This window comes from Sus scrofa, chromosome 11 (assembly GCF_054392235.1).
Source record: "Sus scrofa isolate SSC_HxYL_T2T_F1_AM1 chromosome 11, Sscrofa_HxYL_maternal_Yorkshire_Landrace_v2.0, whole genome shotgun sequence".
Classification (NCBI taxonomy): Eukaryota; Metazoa; Chordata; class Mammalia; order Artiodactyla; family Suidae; genus Sus; species Sus scrofa.
In genome coordinates, this window is record NC_139393.1 from 45,817,643 (window position 1) to 45,836,711 (window position 19,069).

The 19,069-nt window shown below is 32.0% G+C and overlaps 1 protein-coding gene across 8 annotated transcripts in view; it reads right to left on the bottom strand.

Moving 5' to 3' along the window:
- PCDH9 (protocadherin 9) overlaps positions 1–19,069 on the bottom strand; it is a 941,384-nt gene that overhangs the window by 275,762 nt on the left and 646,553 nt on the right. The window contains exon 4 of one of the 8 annotated variants that reach the window (XM_084981911.1): positions 18,041–18,315. The exons of 4 other annotated variants lie outside the window; for them this stretch is intronic. In XM_084981911.1, coding sequence (XP_084838037.1) covers positions 18,272–18,315 — 44 coding nt within the window. In that variant the 3' untranslated portion in view covers positions 18,041–18,271. Of the gene's footprint in view, positions 1–18,040; positions 18,316–19,069 lie in introns of those variants that run through there. 3 more of the 8 variants (XM_084981910.1, XM_084981912.1, XM_084981914.1) reach the window with 3 other exon arrangements.

Sequence of the window (19,069 nt, forward strand, 5' to 3'; positions counted from 1 at the left end):
GAGTATTTTATCTTTAAAGAACTTAAAAAGATACCTTAGAAATCAAGTCCTCTAAAATATTCCCTATTATTCATTATTTTATCTTAAAAATAATTGCATTGTAATAAGAATAAAGAGCTAGTGACACTGACAGTAAGGAGGGGACTTGAAGATGACCTCACACATTCTATCAGAGGACCTTAGAAGTGGCCTGTCATGCCGCAGCCCTTTTTTTTGCTTTTAAAGGTGTAACAATTACCTCGAACTATACTGTGGTGAGTAGAGTGAACAAATGATCTTAGTACCTGAATATATGACCAACAAATTCAGAATCAATTTTGACCAAAGACAAAGAAACTAAAAGAGGTCTCCTGTTCTTTTGTGGCCAACACTGTGTTTCAAGCTGAGACCATTAAGTGAGTGATTTATCTTGGGTCAACTCCATTGGGCCAGCACACGCGCTCCCTTTGTGATACAAGCTTGCTCCATTTCAAACCACATCAAACACAGACCTTTTAGTACAAAGTTCTATCTATGGGATAAGAGCAAGAGAATGCATCTGAGTGTCAGCTCAGACACTTGTTAAATATACAGGAGATAATGCATTGATGCCTATATTTAGATTCTCCAGCAGACTCGAGGAGAAATAAACATAAATGAACTAAAAAGTAGGAAAAATATTAGCATAACGACAGATTAGACCTTAGGTAGGCTAATGACATCACATTTGAAAAAAATGAAAGCTATTAGAGACCCAAAGATATATGTAATATCCACAAAAAAAAAATCACATTAGTTAAAACACTGAGATTAAAATTACAGATTTTTTTTCAACTGATTCACTTTCAATTCAAGCAAGTAATTGTTATGACATCGTATACATTTGTGACGAAAACAGATCTAAATAAGGACCCTTTGCTGCAAGTCATTTGGTAGATCAGCTGGGGTCTGGGCTCAGCTGGGAGATTAGAATGGTTGTGGCTCTCAGTTGCCAGGTGGCTAGCCCAAGCCTTTGTGCATGGATATCCCAGGATTCCCAGCAACAAAACAGAGCAAACCTTAACTTGCCTACACCTTGCCACCTCTTTATGGAAAGAAAACAAACAGTGGGAAAAAAAAAAATCTCCGGGCCAGAAATTTTAAATAGCAAATCTGGAAATAAATTCAAAGTTCCTGGTTGATATAATATGTTATTTCCAAAAACAGACTGAAAGAAAATCTATCTCATACTATCAATATTTTTTGAAAAGTAAACTAACTGTATTGATTGAAACATATCATTATTAATTCCCTAATCAGAAAAATAATTTCCTAAATAAAAACTGAAAATAAATGTATTACTGCTTAGAATATTGGCTAAATCAAGATAAATTACAAATACACAAAGTATACAAATACAAAATAAACATCAAAATTAAATTTTAAAAAGGATTGTAGATATAATCTACAAAATAAGCATCAGAATTAAATTTTAAAAATGATTTTAGATGTCATCTACATTGATTACCAACTTTTGAACTATTCTTTAAGGAAAATCCAAAGGTAATGCTGAGTGAGCACTCTGAAGGTAAACCCACCTCAGTAAGCCTGACCTTTAGGTAACCAATATCATCACTACACACTTCAGCTGGGAAAGTATGTACGTCTTCTCCCAGAGCTCCACACCTCAGGGTACTGTAGAGAATTGGCAGATGCATTGACTAGTGCTGTGTGAATTAGCTGCCTGAAAATACAGTCTCTGTGTGTGTTTGTGGTGCTCAGGTTTCTAATCCAGTCAGAGACAAGTTTCCTGAATTCAATCTTAAATGATCCCTTCTCAAGTGAAAACATGTAGCAATGCAGCTAAAGTCCACTTGCAATATCATTAGGGAAAAAAAAAAAAAGTTTTGGAGATCTTAAAATCAAATATAAAACTAACTTTCAAACTGAATAAAACACTGCCAGAACAATCAAGAGTGTGAAAGAGTTGGTGTATAATATCCTACAGCTTTTATGTTGTTGGTGGCCCTCATGTTTTCGGTGGGATGCCACTGAGCGATCTGCTCACGTCTGAGACCTCTCTCTTTCTCTCTCTGTCTCTTTTCTCTCCTTCATCTTTCACAACTATCTTGTTCTTTCATATTCTGGGATAGTGAGCAAAAGAAGGAAAGAAATGGTCACAACCTCTTCACTATTTTTTTTTAAACAATAACTTTGTAAAAAAAAAAAAATCATTTCTTGCTTGACAGAATTTCCCTATGGCACTGGGCCACCATCACATAGCTATCTATAATTTTTCTTCTGCTTGAAACAATCTCCCACATGCCACTCTTGTTAATGACTGAGATACCCCCTGATGGTGCTTAACATTTAATAGTGCTGGAGCTCCACTTTTGCCCAAACAACCTTTTCCATTTACCTTACCTCAAAGGCCTTCTAATTTTTCTTCAGAGACAGAAATCCTTTAAGCCCATTGTATCCTTAGGCTACAAATTTACTGAGATTTAGGTTTCCAATAAGAACGTTGAGATGAATGCCACCATCTCATTTATGAATCAATTTTTGCCCATCGGCTTTTTACTGTTATTACTTTTTATTTTATTTTGCACTCAAAGGAGAGAACCTCTATTACGTATATGTAGGGTGGTGTATACATATATATACTCACATGTTTCACATGTTTACTAAACTGTTGAAAATCCAAAGAAAATGAAAGTCTATGCACACGACAATTTCTAGATAAATCCCTTGCCCTAAAATCTGTCACACCGTGTTCTTCATTTCAATGATCTTAAGCAAAAGATATACAGGGTAAAATTCCTGAGGATTATATTTAAAACTGATTAAATAAGTCCTTTCCTTGAATATAATTCATGGAAACTCAATACAGCTGACAGCATAATATATTTTATATAATTGTATTCTTTGAGGTTCTAATGCAGACAGTACTTTAGGATGATGAAAGAGAAAAATCCTGTTTTTCCAGAGAAATTACAAATCTATTTTTATGAGAACTTTTTTTTAACTTCCCATTGTTTCACAAAGAAAGAATAAGAACATAGTTTGACTTTTAAATTACTTAATAATCAATAATTCTGAAAGGTTTTCTGTACTTATTTTTTGCTTTACTTTGTATTTAATGTAGATGTTATATTAAATGTTCACTTTTACCTAAATCAAGAAGCACTGCTTTAGTGGTTGGCTATCACATACCAGTTTCAAAAGGGGTGTGATGTGTCCTAACCTTTAAATCCAATTAATTGAAGGATTACTGCATGACTTTATAGATAAAGTATATATGAATCTACCTTTCTTTTAAATCTTACAGACATTTAGAGTAGGTAGAACCAGTGTGCTTGAACTAAAGCAATAAACTCTGACAAGTCCTGTCACCTATAACGAAATTATAAGGGGAATTACAAATATTAAAAGATTAATTTTAAAGTAGCTGTATGGGATAGTCATGTAGGAAGGCATGATTTGAGGACTAGTTTTCCATTGATCTCAAGGAACTCAAAGATCCTTGGGGGTCCTTTGGGAGGTGGCCCTAATTGTGATGTGGAGCTGGGGAGGTTCTGGGGAGGACAACAGGTTGGGCTCATTTTCACTCATCCTGTCTTCACCTACAGAAGCTGCTATATATTATAAGTAACACTGTACTTGATTGAAAAGTTTTATAATTGAAGAAATTAAAAGTCTGAGACTATATATATTACAGTCAAATTGAATAACCCTACATCTAGGGAGATTATGTGATGTCATATTTCACACAGCTATTTGAGAAAGCAGAATCAAATATATTATGTCATGTAAAGAAATTATTAGCATGCTTTACAGGCCAGTTAAAAGGAGAATTTTATTGATTTTTGTCCATATAAAAAATGCCTAATCCAATGGGAAAAATAGGGGGAGCTCTTAAAGAAAAATACATTATCAATCATTTTCCATAGAAGCTATGTAAATTTGTTTTGTGTTACTTAAGGTTTAGTAGTTTTATACATTTATATGAGCTTATATTATTAAAGCCAACCAACAAATTTGATTACATTTATATTCCATAGTCACTATTTAATTAGCATGTGACAATGTTCAAACTTGAGGCTTATGTAAGAAATTCTTGCAATTTTAAAGTTAATGTGATTATTATTCTACTCAATGTTAAAGATATATTTAAGAAAAAAAATGAAAAAGCATTTAAAAGTGCTAAAGCCCTCTTGCCCTCAAAACTCCTAAGCATGAATTTTTTTAAACCATAAACCTTCTAAAGGTACAAAAATTTAATGATAATTCAAAAATATTTTAAGCCTCTCACTATCCTTGTACTAAACATCAGACAGTGGTGATGCATATAAATAATCCAGCCTTCAGTGTCATTGAAAAATCTGTGTGGCAAGCAAGAAAAAAAAAAATTCTCTTGAACTTACTTTTTAAAAAGTTAATGTAATAGACATGAGTCAAAGTCTTTTTTAGGGTTATCTAAATTCATGTTAAACCATGTATTGGTTGACTAAATGAGTGAAAATTAAATGCAAGTATAAAGTAATAAAGCTCTGGGGACAACAAATACACACACTATTTAGCAGGGAATGAAGATCCCTTTAAGAAATCTAAATCTAATCTGCCTCTAACATTTTTGGAAAATTACTTGAAATGGTCAATTGAAATATACAACTATTCAGTGAAAGCTGTTCTCAGTGTTTGCGTTTTTTGCTGCACAGCTATGGTTTAGGTGGAAAACACCTTTTTCTCAAAATTTAATTTTCCCACTCATGCTCAGCAATGCCAAAGTTAAAACAAAAAGTAGAAGTATATTTCATTATTTATCTCTTTAGACTAAAACATTGTATTTCCTTTGCAAACAGCTCTATATTTTGATTTCCTTCCTTATATCTCTTTATCCTCATTTCAGTAATATATAATATAAATATAATAAAATACACAATTTAACATAAAGGTATATTTTTAATATAGGTATTCAAATTAATCCCCCAATACATATTATGTTCTGTCAAAACATGTTTTAAAAAAATATAAAATTACACTAAAGCTACAGGCAATCTTAACTTGATGTTTAAAAATAATGTTCACCCCGTTGTTCTTTATCATTTAATATTATAAGTTAATATTAATCTAATATAATGAAATGAAAATATGTTTTCCATATTTATTTCACATGAAAATATTCTATAGAAATGCTGTGTTAATGTCCCACAGGAGGCATTGCCATCAATCATTTTATAATTATCCATTTCCTAATTATTTTGATATCAGATGTGGTTTGTTGTTTTGTACTTAAAATAAAGCAACTGTCATATGTTGGCTTATTTGGAATATCATACACTTTATGTGGCTCTTTGCATGTCAATATTTTATGCTAATATTGTCCTAATATATCTTTGTTATTTTAAATCAAGATTTTTCTAATATACATTTACCTTAAGATGAGTAAGGTTAAAAGAAATCAGTATGAAGATTAAGCCAACATGAGCCAAACTTTTACCTGCAGAAAGTAATGATCCAAAAGGAAAAATTAAAAGCAAAATTTCACTTTCAGAGTCTTGTCAAGTGGTTTGATCTATGACAATACAGAAAGAAGCCAAATTAAACAGAAATCAATTAGCATGTAACAAGTAATGATCAGCTATGATTTAAGCTTCAAGGGAAGAAGAGCTGATGCAGACAGAATTACAATAGGCCTAGAACATATTTTAATTTGTAATTATCTAACAACAGTGAATTCTGAATAGGCCAAAATGGGAAAAAAAAAAAAAAAGATCTGCAATGGTTATAAGCTTTACAATACTGAAATTAGTATGCAATCTTGATGGTATAGTTATCTTAATGAAAAATTTTGAGGGTGAGTCTCAGAGTGGATGGAAAACAAGATGATAATTTAAAACACTGAAGAAAAATATATAGACTGTTTTCAATATTAAATAGTAACATTATAAAAGCAAACTATTCTTATGACAATCTTGATAGAAAAGTATCTACTGAAAATATGACAATGAAAAGGGAAAATTGAAAACATCTGCTACTTATGTGAAAAGGTCAGCTATTTAACAAATAGTACATCATCCAGAGAGACCTTCAGAAAGTATAAATTTGATGTGAGCCTCTTTTTAGCAGTCTGTCTCAGTACATGGAGTACAAATAAGCACAAGATAGAGGCTTTATTAATATCCTGAATGTGACTGGACTAATCTCACCTAAGAAAAGGGAAATTCATGCTTTATGTTCTAAAAGACCCAAAAAACAGGACATAATTTCACTTTACTAGAATGCTAGGCATGGGTGATTATGGTGAATCCAATGTACTTATTAACTCAGAGTTCAGTGTTAAGCTTTCAGTAAGAAAGAAAATGAAGTCAGTCACGACCATGCAGACCCTCCAGAGTACAAAAGCCCTTTCATGTTCTTTTGCTTTCTGTTAGAAGGGAAAAGGAAAACAACAACTAAAAAAAAACAAAAAAAGCAATAAAGAACCTTTCATATCCTAGGCCTTCCCTGATTTCAAGGAGCAATAGAATGATAGATTCACAAGACTCCCAGCTCCTCCTGAAAGGTATAGATAGCAATTTGACGCATATCTTTGAATCATTCTGCTGAAACAGGTTGCCCCCCCACACACACACCTCCATGTGAAGGATGGTGACAATACTTAGAGGCCAGACTGGTCAGAACCAAGGGTTGAAATTCCAGAGACAGGACCCTGTGACTTCATCACCAACCAATCAGAAGAAAGTCACACACTCTACAGGCCTCACCCCAAAATGTTGCTTTTAAAAACTCTTCCCTAAAAACCATCAGGGAGTTTGGTTGTTTTGAGTATAAGCTGCCTGTTCTCCTTCCTCAGCCCTGTAAGAACATTGCTCCAAACTGGAAGTTTATGTTTGTTTGGCCTTGCAATGCATTGGGAACTGGAACTTGGGTACAGCAACAAAAGGTGAAAGAGAGGGAGTGTGAGAAAAAAGAAAGGAAGGAAGGATGGAAGGTGGAAGGAAGGAAAATATTCTATTTAATGCCTTTTTGACTCTTGCCTCATATCTAATAACTAATTGATAGTTCAGGACATTTCAGAATGCAGTACTATTAAAATATGATATATCAGTGGTTCAAGATATTAAAGGCAAAAGAAATTAACACTGAATCTGCAATAATATCATAGAGTGCTCTTGAAAAAAAAATGTAATTTCCCTTTGTTTTCTGTGATTTTCTTCTTTCTCCTGAAAGTCAAATGTAGGAAAGAAATTCCAATGAACTGAAGATTTTATATATTTTTTTTATTCCAGATACATATACTCTCACTGCAACTGGTTTGCTTGATTTTTTTCTCATTTTATCTATTTTAGCTGTTCTGAGACAAATACAGCTTAATTTTCTATAATATCATTTAAGGGAAATGACTAAGAAAAATTTCAAAAGACATGGAACAAGGAGATAATGACAGGAATAAAAGAAGTTGATTACTGAAGTTGATTATTGAAGGGTCAAGACTACTTTATATAAGTAGACTTGCTTAGAAAATGAAACACATGGACAGATATAACAATGTAATAGAGAAGACAAATAAAAATGAAGATAGAAGAGGCTAACATTTCAATAGAGATGGTTTCCTATTATTTTTAGTACAAATTGAGCATTCTTTGGCCATTTATTTTCCACTGTGCCTTTAAATAGAAGGTGATAGTAGCCACAACAAAAGCCCAAAGAAAGATAATATTGCAAGAATAGAGTGGACTCTGAACACTCAAATTTACATCAATAGTTCTGAGATCTTCTCTAAATTTGAAAATATTCATCAAGAGCTGTTAAGACTGCATGGTACATCTGTGGTGTCTTATTAGAAATTGTGCTTATATGCATCTAATACAGTACATATAAACCATGATAGAAGATCATCTTCCTTTAAGCATTTCTTCCTGTCATGGTAAAATGTAGTTTTAATGATGTTGTATTAACCAGGACAGGTTTTCATGTTGTTGCAGTAGAAAGGAATTCTAATGATACTCCTGGAAAACAGAATGAATATATGAAATTATAAAACTATAAATAATATATGAAACTATAAAACAAATGTAGAAAAAGAGGATATGGGATAAAATTCGTAGAATACATATTGCTCTCCAAAAAAGTGGTTCTGATGTGGATCCAGTGGCCTATAATAAAGGATAAAGATAGTACTATATTTCTAATAGATGATGTCATATCAAGTCCATATTATCCTGTACATATTAAACAAATCACTTACAACACCAAAGACACAGTAAAATATGTTGTGGTTTTCCTACAAGGGGAAATTATTTGACAATAATTTGATTATATACCCAGAAAAATTATTTTTTTCTAACACCTGAAAGTGTTAGTGAATAGTCTAATGTAAATTCCTGTGGCCAGAATTATTTTTTGTTTCTGTTTTCAATTCTAAGTTTTCATTTGAAAACAAAGGAGAAAAAATACTCTTTCCAATAGATGAAAGGTAGTTTTTTAAAGTCTTGAAAGGTAGAATTTGAGGAGTTATTCTTTTTTCACTGTGCATCTCCTGTGTTGACATGAGGTATACGTCATGTCTTTTATTACAGGGGTCTCAGGTAATAACTCAGAAGGGTAAAGGAGTTTTGTTTTGATTTGTATTCCCCCATATACTTTCAGAGCAATGTCTTCTAAATGATGCCAAATTCTTCTATGCATCCTTATACCACTCATTGGGATTTAGAGCATTGAGGAATTAATGTTATTATTACATATAAAGTATTTTTATACATTTTAAAATAATTTTTAGGGATAATGGTGTTGGAGGCAACAGATGGTCTGACATAACCGAAGCAATTATGCTGTATTAGTGTAACATACCATGGAACTACACAACATATCTACTTGGAAATAGGGCTTTGCTAAATTTAAGCTAATTTAGAAGTGATGCATCAAGGCAAAATATTTCCTGAAGTCAGAATAATATGACTCAGAGATGTGTGACATGAGGGAAGAGAGAAAAAATATGCTCATAACATTCTTAGGAGAACAATATTCTACTTAGCAAGTCACAATATTTGAGCATAACCTTCTGCTCAAAGACAAGGAGCAGAGTCTTCTGACCCTCAATCTCTGAAAAAAAAAAAAAAAAACAGTTGAAAATTTATATGAGAGCAACGTGCAACTACCACTCCAATTTCTTATTTTAAGGAAGTTAAAGTTCTTAGGGTAATAATATTTAGGAACGCAGACTACATTTGATTAAGACAGACAAAAAGCAAGGTAGCAATAGGTTGTTTTACATAAATAATTACAGTTTTGATCATATAAGAACAATAAAAAATAAGAGACTGAGTTGACCCTCCTCTCCTTTTTCTTAGAGCATTTATTTTATGTAATTTTATTTTATTTTACTTTATTTTTATTACTCAATGAATTTATTACATTTGTAGATGTACAATGATGATCACAATCCAATTTTATAGGATTTCCATCCCACAACCCCAGTGCATCCCTCCACCCCCCAAACTGTCTCCTTTGGAGATCATAGTATAGTTCAAAGGACAGACTGAGCTTCTTTGCAGAACAGATACTGACTCACAGACTTTAGAAAAACTTATTTTATGTAATTTTAAAACTATAATTACTTTCTCCTTGGTTTAACATATGTGTAAAGGCTTTTGAAAACCAGATAGGCTTTAAGACCCAGAAATGTCTATCACAATAACCTGGCAGCCATCTCTTTGAATTTTAAATGTAAATTTCAGGTCCCAAGGGAGGGGAGGATCCTAATATCACTGGCATGGTATTTTCACTCTTGGTAAGGCCAAAGAGCTAACACAAATGATTGCCCCAATAATTACGTAAAGTAACATTGAACTACGTCTGACAAATGGTGTTATCAGGTCCTCTTACTCTACTTCTGTCAAATGGTGTTATCAAGTCCTCTTACTTGAGGAGTGACTTTTGTTTATTTTAAAAATGTATCTGCAATAGATTGTATCTGTGTGGCTCTGTGAGGAAGTGAGCTTCTCTTCTGCCAGCAGTCTCTGGGTGATTGCCGAAGAGGCTCATCACATTCTGGTTTAATGTTTATTCAATAATGAAAGGGTTTCTTTCTTTCCTACATTTGTGCAGAGGATTTCTGAGTGAAGAGATTTTTGTTTTTAATTATAATTCCCCTACAATAAGAAACTTAATCAGAAACAAAAAATTCAGTATATTTTCTAGAGAAAATATATGTCAACATTTTAGCATTAGTAGCAGAAATTAGAATACATTTAGAAACAATAATTGGTAATCACATTTCTAGGTACAATGTACTAACATCTAGGAATTATTTCTTTTTGTTAAAAATAAATGAAAATAAATGCTTCAAAGAGAGCCAGTTTCTCTTAGCATAAGAACTACTGCATACATGATTACATTTTCTTATTGTTTAAAAATAATTATTTTTTAATGTTTGTCAGCTCAGTCTGTGACCTTTTTTTCATAAAAAAAATCCTACACTTTAAAATTTAAGAGTAGAATTTGTACTTCAGCGAAACATGGCTATGCAAAAGACAGTAAATTTTATTTTTTCTTTAGTTATCTTTATATTAAACGGAATATTACAAGTAAAGTATAAATAGAAACAATATACAAGTGGAAAGAACATTGTTCAAATACTATGATTCATATTAAGACTATGCTCAAGAAATTAAAACATATTTATCTTTTGTTAAACTAAATGATGTATTTGAGCCAGGAAGGTTAAAAATGGCTCAGGGAACAACCATGCTAAGTAATGTTTTAGGGCCTTGATTTAAGCAACAAGTTCAGTTGAATAATGAGCAAAACTGCTAATCAGTGCCTACAGATATTAGATAATAAATTCAACAGGGCCAAATGGATATTTGCAGCATAGCAACTACTGGCTTAATGATTTAATTAATCTAAACATACAAAATTTTGTGCCTGCTTAAATTTGTTTAGCACATGACACATTAAGGGAGATTAAAAATTAGGGGTGTATTTATAAATTTAAAATGTGTTTTACGGAAAAAGGGGCAATTACCAAATAAATGCCTCATAAGAACCACATCAGGAACTTGAGAGAATGAGTTTATATATTTGGTCTTGTAATTATTTACCATATATTGCTAAATTGAAATAGCTTTGATTAGTATAGCATATCTATAAAACTGCTCTAAAAGAAAGACAGTGATAATCAAAGTAGCATATAATTAAGAGAATGCTAGCTTTCCTGGGAGCTTCCCTGTTGCAACAATTACTTCAAGTGAACAATTTAAAATCACATAACGTATTTTCTCCTTACATCTAAGTGGAAACTTAGGATGGTTTCTTTTATAACACCATAGTTTTGAACATTTTAAAATATTCAATTTTAAGCTGTTTTAATATGTAGTGATATTGTATTTTTTTAATCTAGCATGATTTTCATTAACTCTCCATAAATTGGGCTTTACATTTTTCTACCTGATATAATTATGAAATATAGTTGCATGATCATCCTCTAAATACAAATTTTTCCCCTGTAGGAATTCAATATGTATTTATTCTGATCTATTTTTTAAGTTTTATTGAATTTATTTGATTTACCATGTTGTGATAATTTCTGCTGTACAACAAAGTGATTTAGTTACACATATCCCCTATCCATTTTTTTTTTCAGGTTCTTTTCTCATATAGGTTATTATAGGATATTGGGTAGAGTTCCCTGTACTATATAGCAGGTCCCTGTTGACCAACCATTCCATATACCAAAGTATGCATATGCCAATGCTAACCCCCCAGTTGGTCCCTCCCCACCACCTGTCCCCTTTGGTAACCATAAGTTTGTTTTTGAAGTCTATGAGTCTATTTCTGTTTTGTAAATAAGTTTATCTGTATCACCTTTTTTTTTTTTAAGATTCCACATATAAATGATGTAATACGATGTTCATCTTTCTCTGACTTACTTTCACTTAGTACGATTATCTCTAAGGCTATCCATGTTGCTGCAAATGGGATTATTTCATTATTTTTTATGGCTGAGTAGTATTCCATTGTATAATACACCATATCTTTATCTGGTTCTCTGTTGATGGACATTTAGGTTGCTTCCATGTCTTGGATATTTTAAATAGTGCTGCAATGAATACTGGCCTGCATGTATCTTTTCAAGTTATTGTAGAAAACAATAATTCTGATAGATGTATAGGAGTAGGATTACTGGATTCTATGATGATTCTAATTTTAGTTTTTTGAGAAAACTTCATAATGTTTTCCATAGCGGTTGTGCCAATTTACATTCCCACCAACAGCATAGGAGGGCTCCCTTTTCTCCACACTCTCTCTAACATTTATTGTTTGTAGCCATTTTAATGATGACCATTCTGACTTGTATAAGGTGATACTTCACTGCAGCTGATTTGCAATTCTCTAGTAAGTATCAATGTTAAGTATGTTTTCATGTGTTTTTTACCATCTGTATGTCTCCTTTGGAGAAATGTCTATTTAGATCTTCTGCTCCTTTTTTTTTTTTTTTTAATTTGGTTGTTTGTTTTTTGATATTGAACTTCATGAGTTGTTTATATATTTTGGAGATTAATCCCTTGTCGGTTGATTCATTGGCAAATATTTTCTCCCATTCCATGGGTTGCTGTTTTGGTTTGTTTGGTTTCCTTTGCTGTGAAAAAGTTTGTAAATTTAATTAGGTCTCATGTTTTTTGAATTTAAAAAATTCCAATTTTTAAAATCCCTATTCAGAAATATTTAAATAAAACACCTGAGAATATAGTCTGTTAGTGGCTTACTTTTGTAGTAGTTATCAACTGAGAACTTATTATATGAAACATTAACATTTTGTTTTTATGTTTGCAATTGATTTTACTTTTTGAAAATATTTAATTATACTATGCACCTTTAATTAACAATTTTAAACCATGCAGTATCATTTTAATTATGTTAATGCTATCAATTTAATTATATGCTCCATATATATCAGAGACGAAAAATGTCGGAAACAAACTTTTAGTACTTTAATTTCTTCTGTGATAGATTTTTGTCCGGTATATAATTTTCTTAACATTTTATTAAAGAGGGACCTTAGGATTTGGTTTCAATTTCACTGTTTAACAATGATAAGCCTCTTGATTGTTATAGTATTATGCTTGCAAATGCCCCATTACCTCAATTATAACACTTTTCAAATTGAGATGATATTTCATTTATATTTCCTTTCCCAGTTACATATAAACCCTCAGTAAATTTTAAATCAATAAAATCACAAATGAATTAGTGGAATATGCATTCCAGAGATGGAATTAAACAGCTCTCCTGCATCTAACTACTTTCAATGAGTTTATTAGACCAATAGACCAAGAAAGAACTATTAAATATACCGTGCAGGCTTCCAAAGTGATTTGGCTTACAGAATGTGTACCTCAAGTGTAAAGATTCATGATGAGAAGTGTGGCTTTAGAATTCATTATGAGACAATTCAAAGATAAACTATTTCAGTACCACAGAGTTTACTGAGGAATTGTCAAGCAATTGATAATATTTTCAATTATGTTTTTTCTAGAAAAAAATAATATTTTATTCTGCTGATATTATTCTGTTGACTAGTTTTCCTATGCTTTTAATAAGCTGACAAAAGACAAATACAAACTATAAGCACTTCAAGCAATTCTGTAATTACATATTTTTCTTCTAACATTTGTGTAAGTACATGATAAAATACTTAATTGCCTGATAGTGGCAATTAGGAGTTGGGCCTCTTTCATACTCTGAACAAGTAGAGCATTATATTGTCATATCTGCTTTGTGCTTTATTTTATGAACAGTAATTATGGATATTGGTACAGACATTGGCATCAGAGTTTATTCCTGAACTCTTTCTTATAAGTTCAAGAAAACACATGTATAATAACATTTTAGACAAATTACAAGTGTATGTGTGTGTTTTAAGGAAGCTAAATTTATATCATATTATCATTTTTTATCTAGACTTATGCATTAAGGATGAAATAACATACAGGTCACAGGAAGCACTCTAATTTGGGAAAACTTTATCTTAAGATTTTTTTCATGTTTCTGTCCTTAATTACTGTAATGTTCCAAGGAGGGTGTGAGGAAAGGATGGAGAAAGAGAGGGGGGGAGGGAGAGAGAGAGATGCTATATAATTCCATTTCCAGTGGTTTCATAATCAAACAAATATTTCCCAGAGGCACAGCTGGGATTGACTTGTAGACTTCTATGAAGTTATATTATGAGAAAATACTGCTTTATGTTAGCAGTGTCTTTTTAAAACAAGTTATAATATTTTATTCACAAAATGTTTATATCACATTGGGGATCATATTCTTTATGTCATAGTTCTTGACTGGATCTAATGACCTCTAGATTTTATTCCCAATTGGTATTCAGAATTTTGAGAGGTATTGCTTGGAAAAGATATTTGGTATTATTTGTCTTTAAAATATTGGCATTTAACTTTTCTCTATGCCCTGTGCGGATCTTAAAATGTATTTTAAGAACACATAAACATATACTCCCTCCTCTGAGAGTGTTTGCTAGAGAATGATATTAGTTATTTCTGCATAGTACAAGTCCCATTAATTTGTTAATTAATTTAATAAACTCAGATTTAAAAGCAGATATTAGTTTCACTGTAACTGTGATAGTGAATCTTCTGTCACGACTCTTGTCATCATTAGTGTCATAATAAAAATCAGGTCAAATATTTTAACATATGGAACAATGTTATTTGTATAACATTTTCTCAAAAGGTTGTTTTACCAGGGAGAGATAGTCCAAAAGCACCTTCAAGAAAATAAGTCATAGGGACTTATTCCATTTCAAGGAAAGCTGATTTAAAAACTTTTATTAGGTCTGATACACATCTCAGTGCTAGTTATGATTACGCACAGACTGACTATTAAACGTGAAGAAATATAACAGAGTTGGTTAACTTAGAGAGGGGATTAGTTTCCTTGGAGAATGCGGTTGTGATAATCATAGAAATGATCTGAATTTTTCCATTTAAAGTTAGTTTGAATTTGACCAAGTATAATTCTTTGGATGTATTCAGTTTCATCCTTCCTAAATTCTAAATATCTTTGCCTTTACCGTCAGAGAGATTTCTTCCACCTATGGAATATAGTGATGGTTTAGTCATGGAAAAGTATTTCCATGCATTTAATGTATACCAAAGAAATTCCATAGAAATATATGACTGACTGGGTATTTACAAGTTGTAACAGTGAAATTCATAAATTGAACATTAAAAGGAGTATTTGAGTTAATACATTTTCATTATTATAAACAGGACCCCTTTTACCTCTTTCATATTTCATGTGTAGATCATGACACTTATTCATATTTATGATACATTTACCATGAACTTCTATATGCCACAGGTGCAGCCCCAAGAAAAGCATAACACGAACAAAAACAAAAAACCCCAAATATTAAAAAAAAATGTTATTACCAAGCAAATCATAAGTACAAGTACATAAAATAGTAATATATGCCTGTTCAATTAAATGTAGTGTTTTTTGCTTTTTTTTTTTTGTCTTTTTAGGGCCACATTTGCGGCATATGGAGGCCCCCAGGCTAGAGGTCAAATCCAAGCTGTAGCTGCCGGCCTACGCCATAGCCACAGCAAAGCCAGATCCAAGCCAAGTTTGAGAACTAAACCACAGCACATGGCAACGCCACATCCTTAACCAACTGAGCAAGGCCAGGGATCGAACCCACATCCTCAAAGATACTGGTCATGTCCGTTAGCCACTGAGACACGATGGGAACTCCAAACCTAGTGCTTTTTTATTTTACTGATTTTCTTTGGTTAATTTTTAAAGTTAGATGTGACTGTAACAATTCATTTCCTTTTCATTTGTGATAGATATTTTGACTCCTCTTTATAAATATACATGAGGGTTTTAGATTATATTTTATATTTTAGGCTTTCAAATTTACATTCCACAATATAGTTCCTCAGAGCGAGCATTCAACCTTGGCCCCTTTCTTCCTCACTATCAGACTTTCCTGTCTCTGGCACTTGGTTATCTGATGCTTTTTTTCGACTCTGTCAGCAGCTACAACTCAGAGTTTTCTTTTGCTTCAAAAAGAGAGGTTCTTTTTCAGGTTGAAATCTAAGTTTTTCCAATTCATCTGACTCAATATATGATTTTTATACTATCGTATTTCTTTGTAGAGTAGACTATTTTAAAAAGAATTTAAATATGTATACAGATAAACAGTTATGTATGTGTACATTTATTTTCTTCAATTCATTATGATAACGGAACAAAGAGTGAGTTTTAGTCAACCTATTTTTTCTGTTATCTCAATGTGAAAAAGAATTCTCTATGACTTCAGGTAAGTTATTATATATTACTAATTGTACATTTTTCCTTCTAAAATGAGCATAGCTCTCCTAATTAATATACAACTAAAAAAGTGTTAATGACCAGTGGGTAATGATTTAACATGATTAGCAAAAACTGCTCACCTAGTGTAAAAAATAATTTAAAGGAACTATTAATAAAGGCTTTTTTCCTTAATAAGAAATAAACATAGGCAATATAAAATTAAAATATATAGAAAAATGGAAGAAATGATACAATTCCACCATTCAACGGAAACATCCATTAGCAATATGTTTTTCAAGTATTTTTCTACGCACAGTTTTGCTCACAGATATCTCTGCTGGAGGGACAACAACTGCATCATTTTCCATAGTATCTTCTCTTGATTTAATACTCACTTTTAAGTAAGACTCCAATGTTCCAACTAGATGAGACAGTCACAGATCAAACCCTGACATTTACTAGGTTTCTGGGATTTGGGAGAAAGTGAGACATCAGAATCCTTGAGCTATAATGTATATTTCAAAACACTATTACCTTTGTAATTTCCTATATTAATGCAATAACATTAATTACTGAAATATCACACTAAATATATCTTCTATGCAAATTTATCAAAGTGGTGTGTAGATTCTTTAATAATAGTTTAAAAATATTTGACTAAATGCTTAACCAAAATAATATTTGTACCAGAACTGACACAGGTTATTCTATCCTAGGACAAAGTCCCTGGATATATGGGGAAGCAGCATTTTGATCATACTGAAAAGATAAAAAGTAATATACATGTAACTCTTTGTAGTACCCCCTTGTATGTGTTTCTTATGATATTTTACAATGCTGAATAAAAAAGGTTAAAAATTTAAGTTCAGAAAGGAAAGACACAAAAGAAAAGGACAAAGGAGAAAACATCAGAGGACAATACATGACTTTTACAAGTAGCTCGTACAAGTATTGAACTATAGGCTTAATAATAAAGCCTCATTTATATTTAAAAGTTATTGTCTACTTGGCTTCTGCTCGGTCCTGTTCAGCCTTCAGCTAAACAGTAAATGAAATGTCCACATGACAGACTATTCAGCAGAACTGGCTCTCTGATTATTTATTTAATAGTTTTATTTATTTACCCATTCTGCCAGATGAATAAACATGTTTTCCATACATTATATTAGTAGATTTGATGATACAAAAGCAATATTATACGATGTCATGTGTGGCTCAAATTATTGCCGTTTTCCTTTTATAATTCCCAGTATTGAATAGAAGTAGTCATTTATCATGTGCTAGCACCGTTTTTTTTTTTTTTTTTTTTTTTCTTTCCAGTAGTAGCACTGGCTGAGTTCACTTTTTTAAGTACAATTCATTATTCTGGATAACAGGGACATCTACCTCCTGGAGGGTCTGCCAAGATTTGTAGGATCTAAAATGTAGTTTGGGGGAGTGAAAAGGAAATCAAAGGGCTGCCTTCAGCATGCATGCAACTCTTTAAGCTGCAGGCAGCCCTTTCATCTATCAATGGTCCTTGGGATTAGAGCTTGCAGAGGAACAAGGCTCACCCACTCACTTATTTTTCCCACACAAAATCAGAATTAGGAGAACAGGCAATGGACACAAATAGCTGCTTTACTGCCTCTGGCATAGAGGGTCACTACAACATTTTTTTCATGCATCTATCAGCGTGAAGAAATGTACACATTTCCCTCTTGAATATATGCTGAATACCTAAAATAGGTATGACCACAGTGAACACTTTTCATATTTATTCATCCATTTTTTCAACACATTTGTTTTGTGTGTGGTAGGCATTGTTCTATGCACTGGAGATACAGCTCTGAAAAAACTTCTCATAAGAGTTTCCATTCTAACAGCGGAAACTCAAAAATATGCTAAAAGGCAACAAGTGCTTAGCAAAATATTCTGAAGGGAATAATACTGGGATTCTGGAGCAAAATCCGTATGCTTCTTAGAAAGGTAGGATGAATTAGTCGGTCTTCTTTCTGCTTTCATTATAATGGTGGTCCACATCTGTGTGCAATATGATCAATAATTAATAGCAGCGAGACATAATCAATATTTTCCACTAGGTGTAAGGTTTCCAGATAAAATACAGGATAGCCAGTAAATCTGAATTTCAGATAAACATAAATTTCCTTTAGTGTAACTACGTGCCGGATCATTCATGGTACATATAAAAAATTATTCATTGGTTATCTGAAATTCAAATTTAACTGGATCCTGTTGTAAAATTGGGTTGTGATGATGGTTGTACAACTATAAATATTTATTGAGTTAAAAATCAAAGAAATGAAAAAATAATTTTTTAAATAAACAAAAATGTTTGAGTAAGAGAATGAAACAATAAATGGAGTGTGCAGAGAAGAAATCTGCTTCTTTGTGAGCAATTTGGGTCACACTGTGTTTCATAACTGCATGTATTACAGCATATTTATCTTTTAAAACACAAAATATTCAGAGATATTACTACATATAAAAGCTGATAAAATATTTCAGTACAGCTGTAAGGTAAATGTCTATGATAACTGATTATAAGGAGTTTATATAGTATCATTGGGTTTAACATTAGACCTTTAAAACATTGTGTCAGCTCCATAAACTGCTCTTATTTGCTGGAGAGAACACTCCAAAATCTAAAACTTCAAGGAGACCATACTGATTTTTAAGTAATTATGAAGTTCCACACATTTATGATTGCACCTATTTCATATGAATAAACAGTACAGGAAAAATAAAACAAGATTTAGCATTTAAAAATATCTTC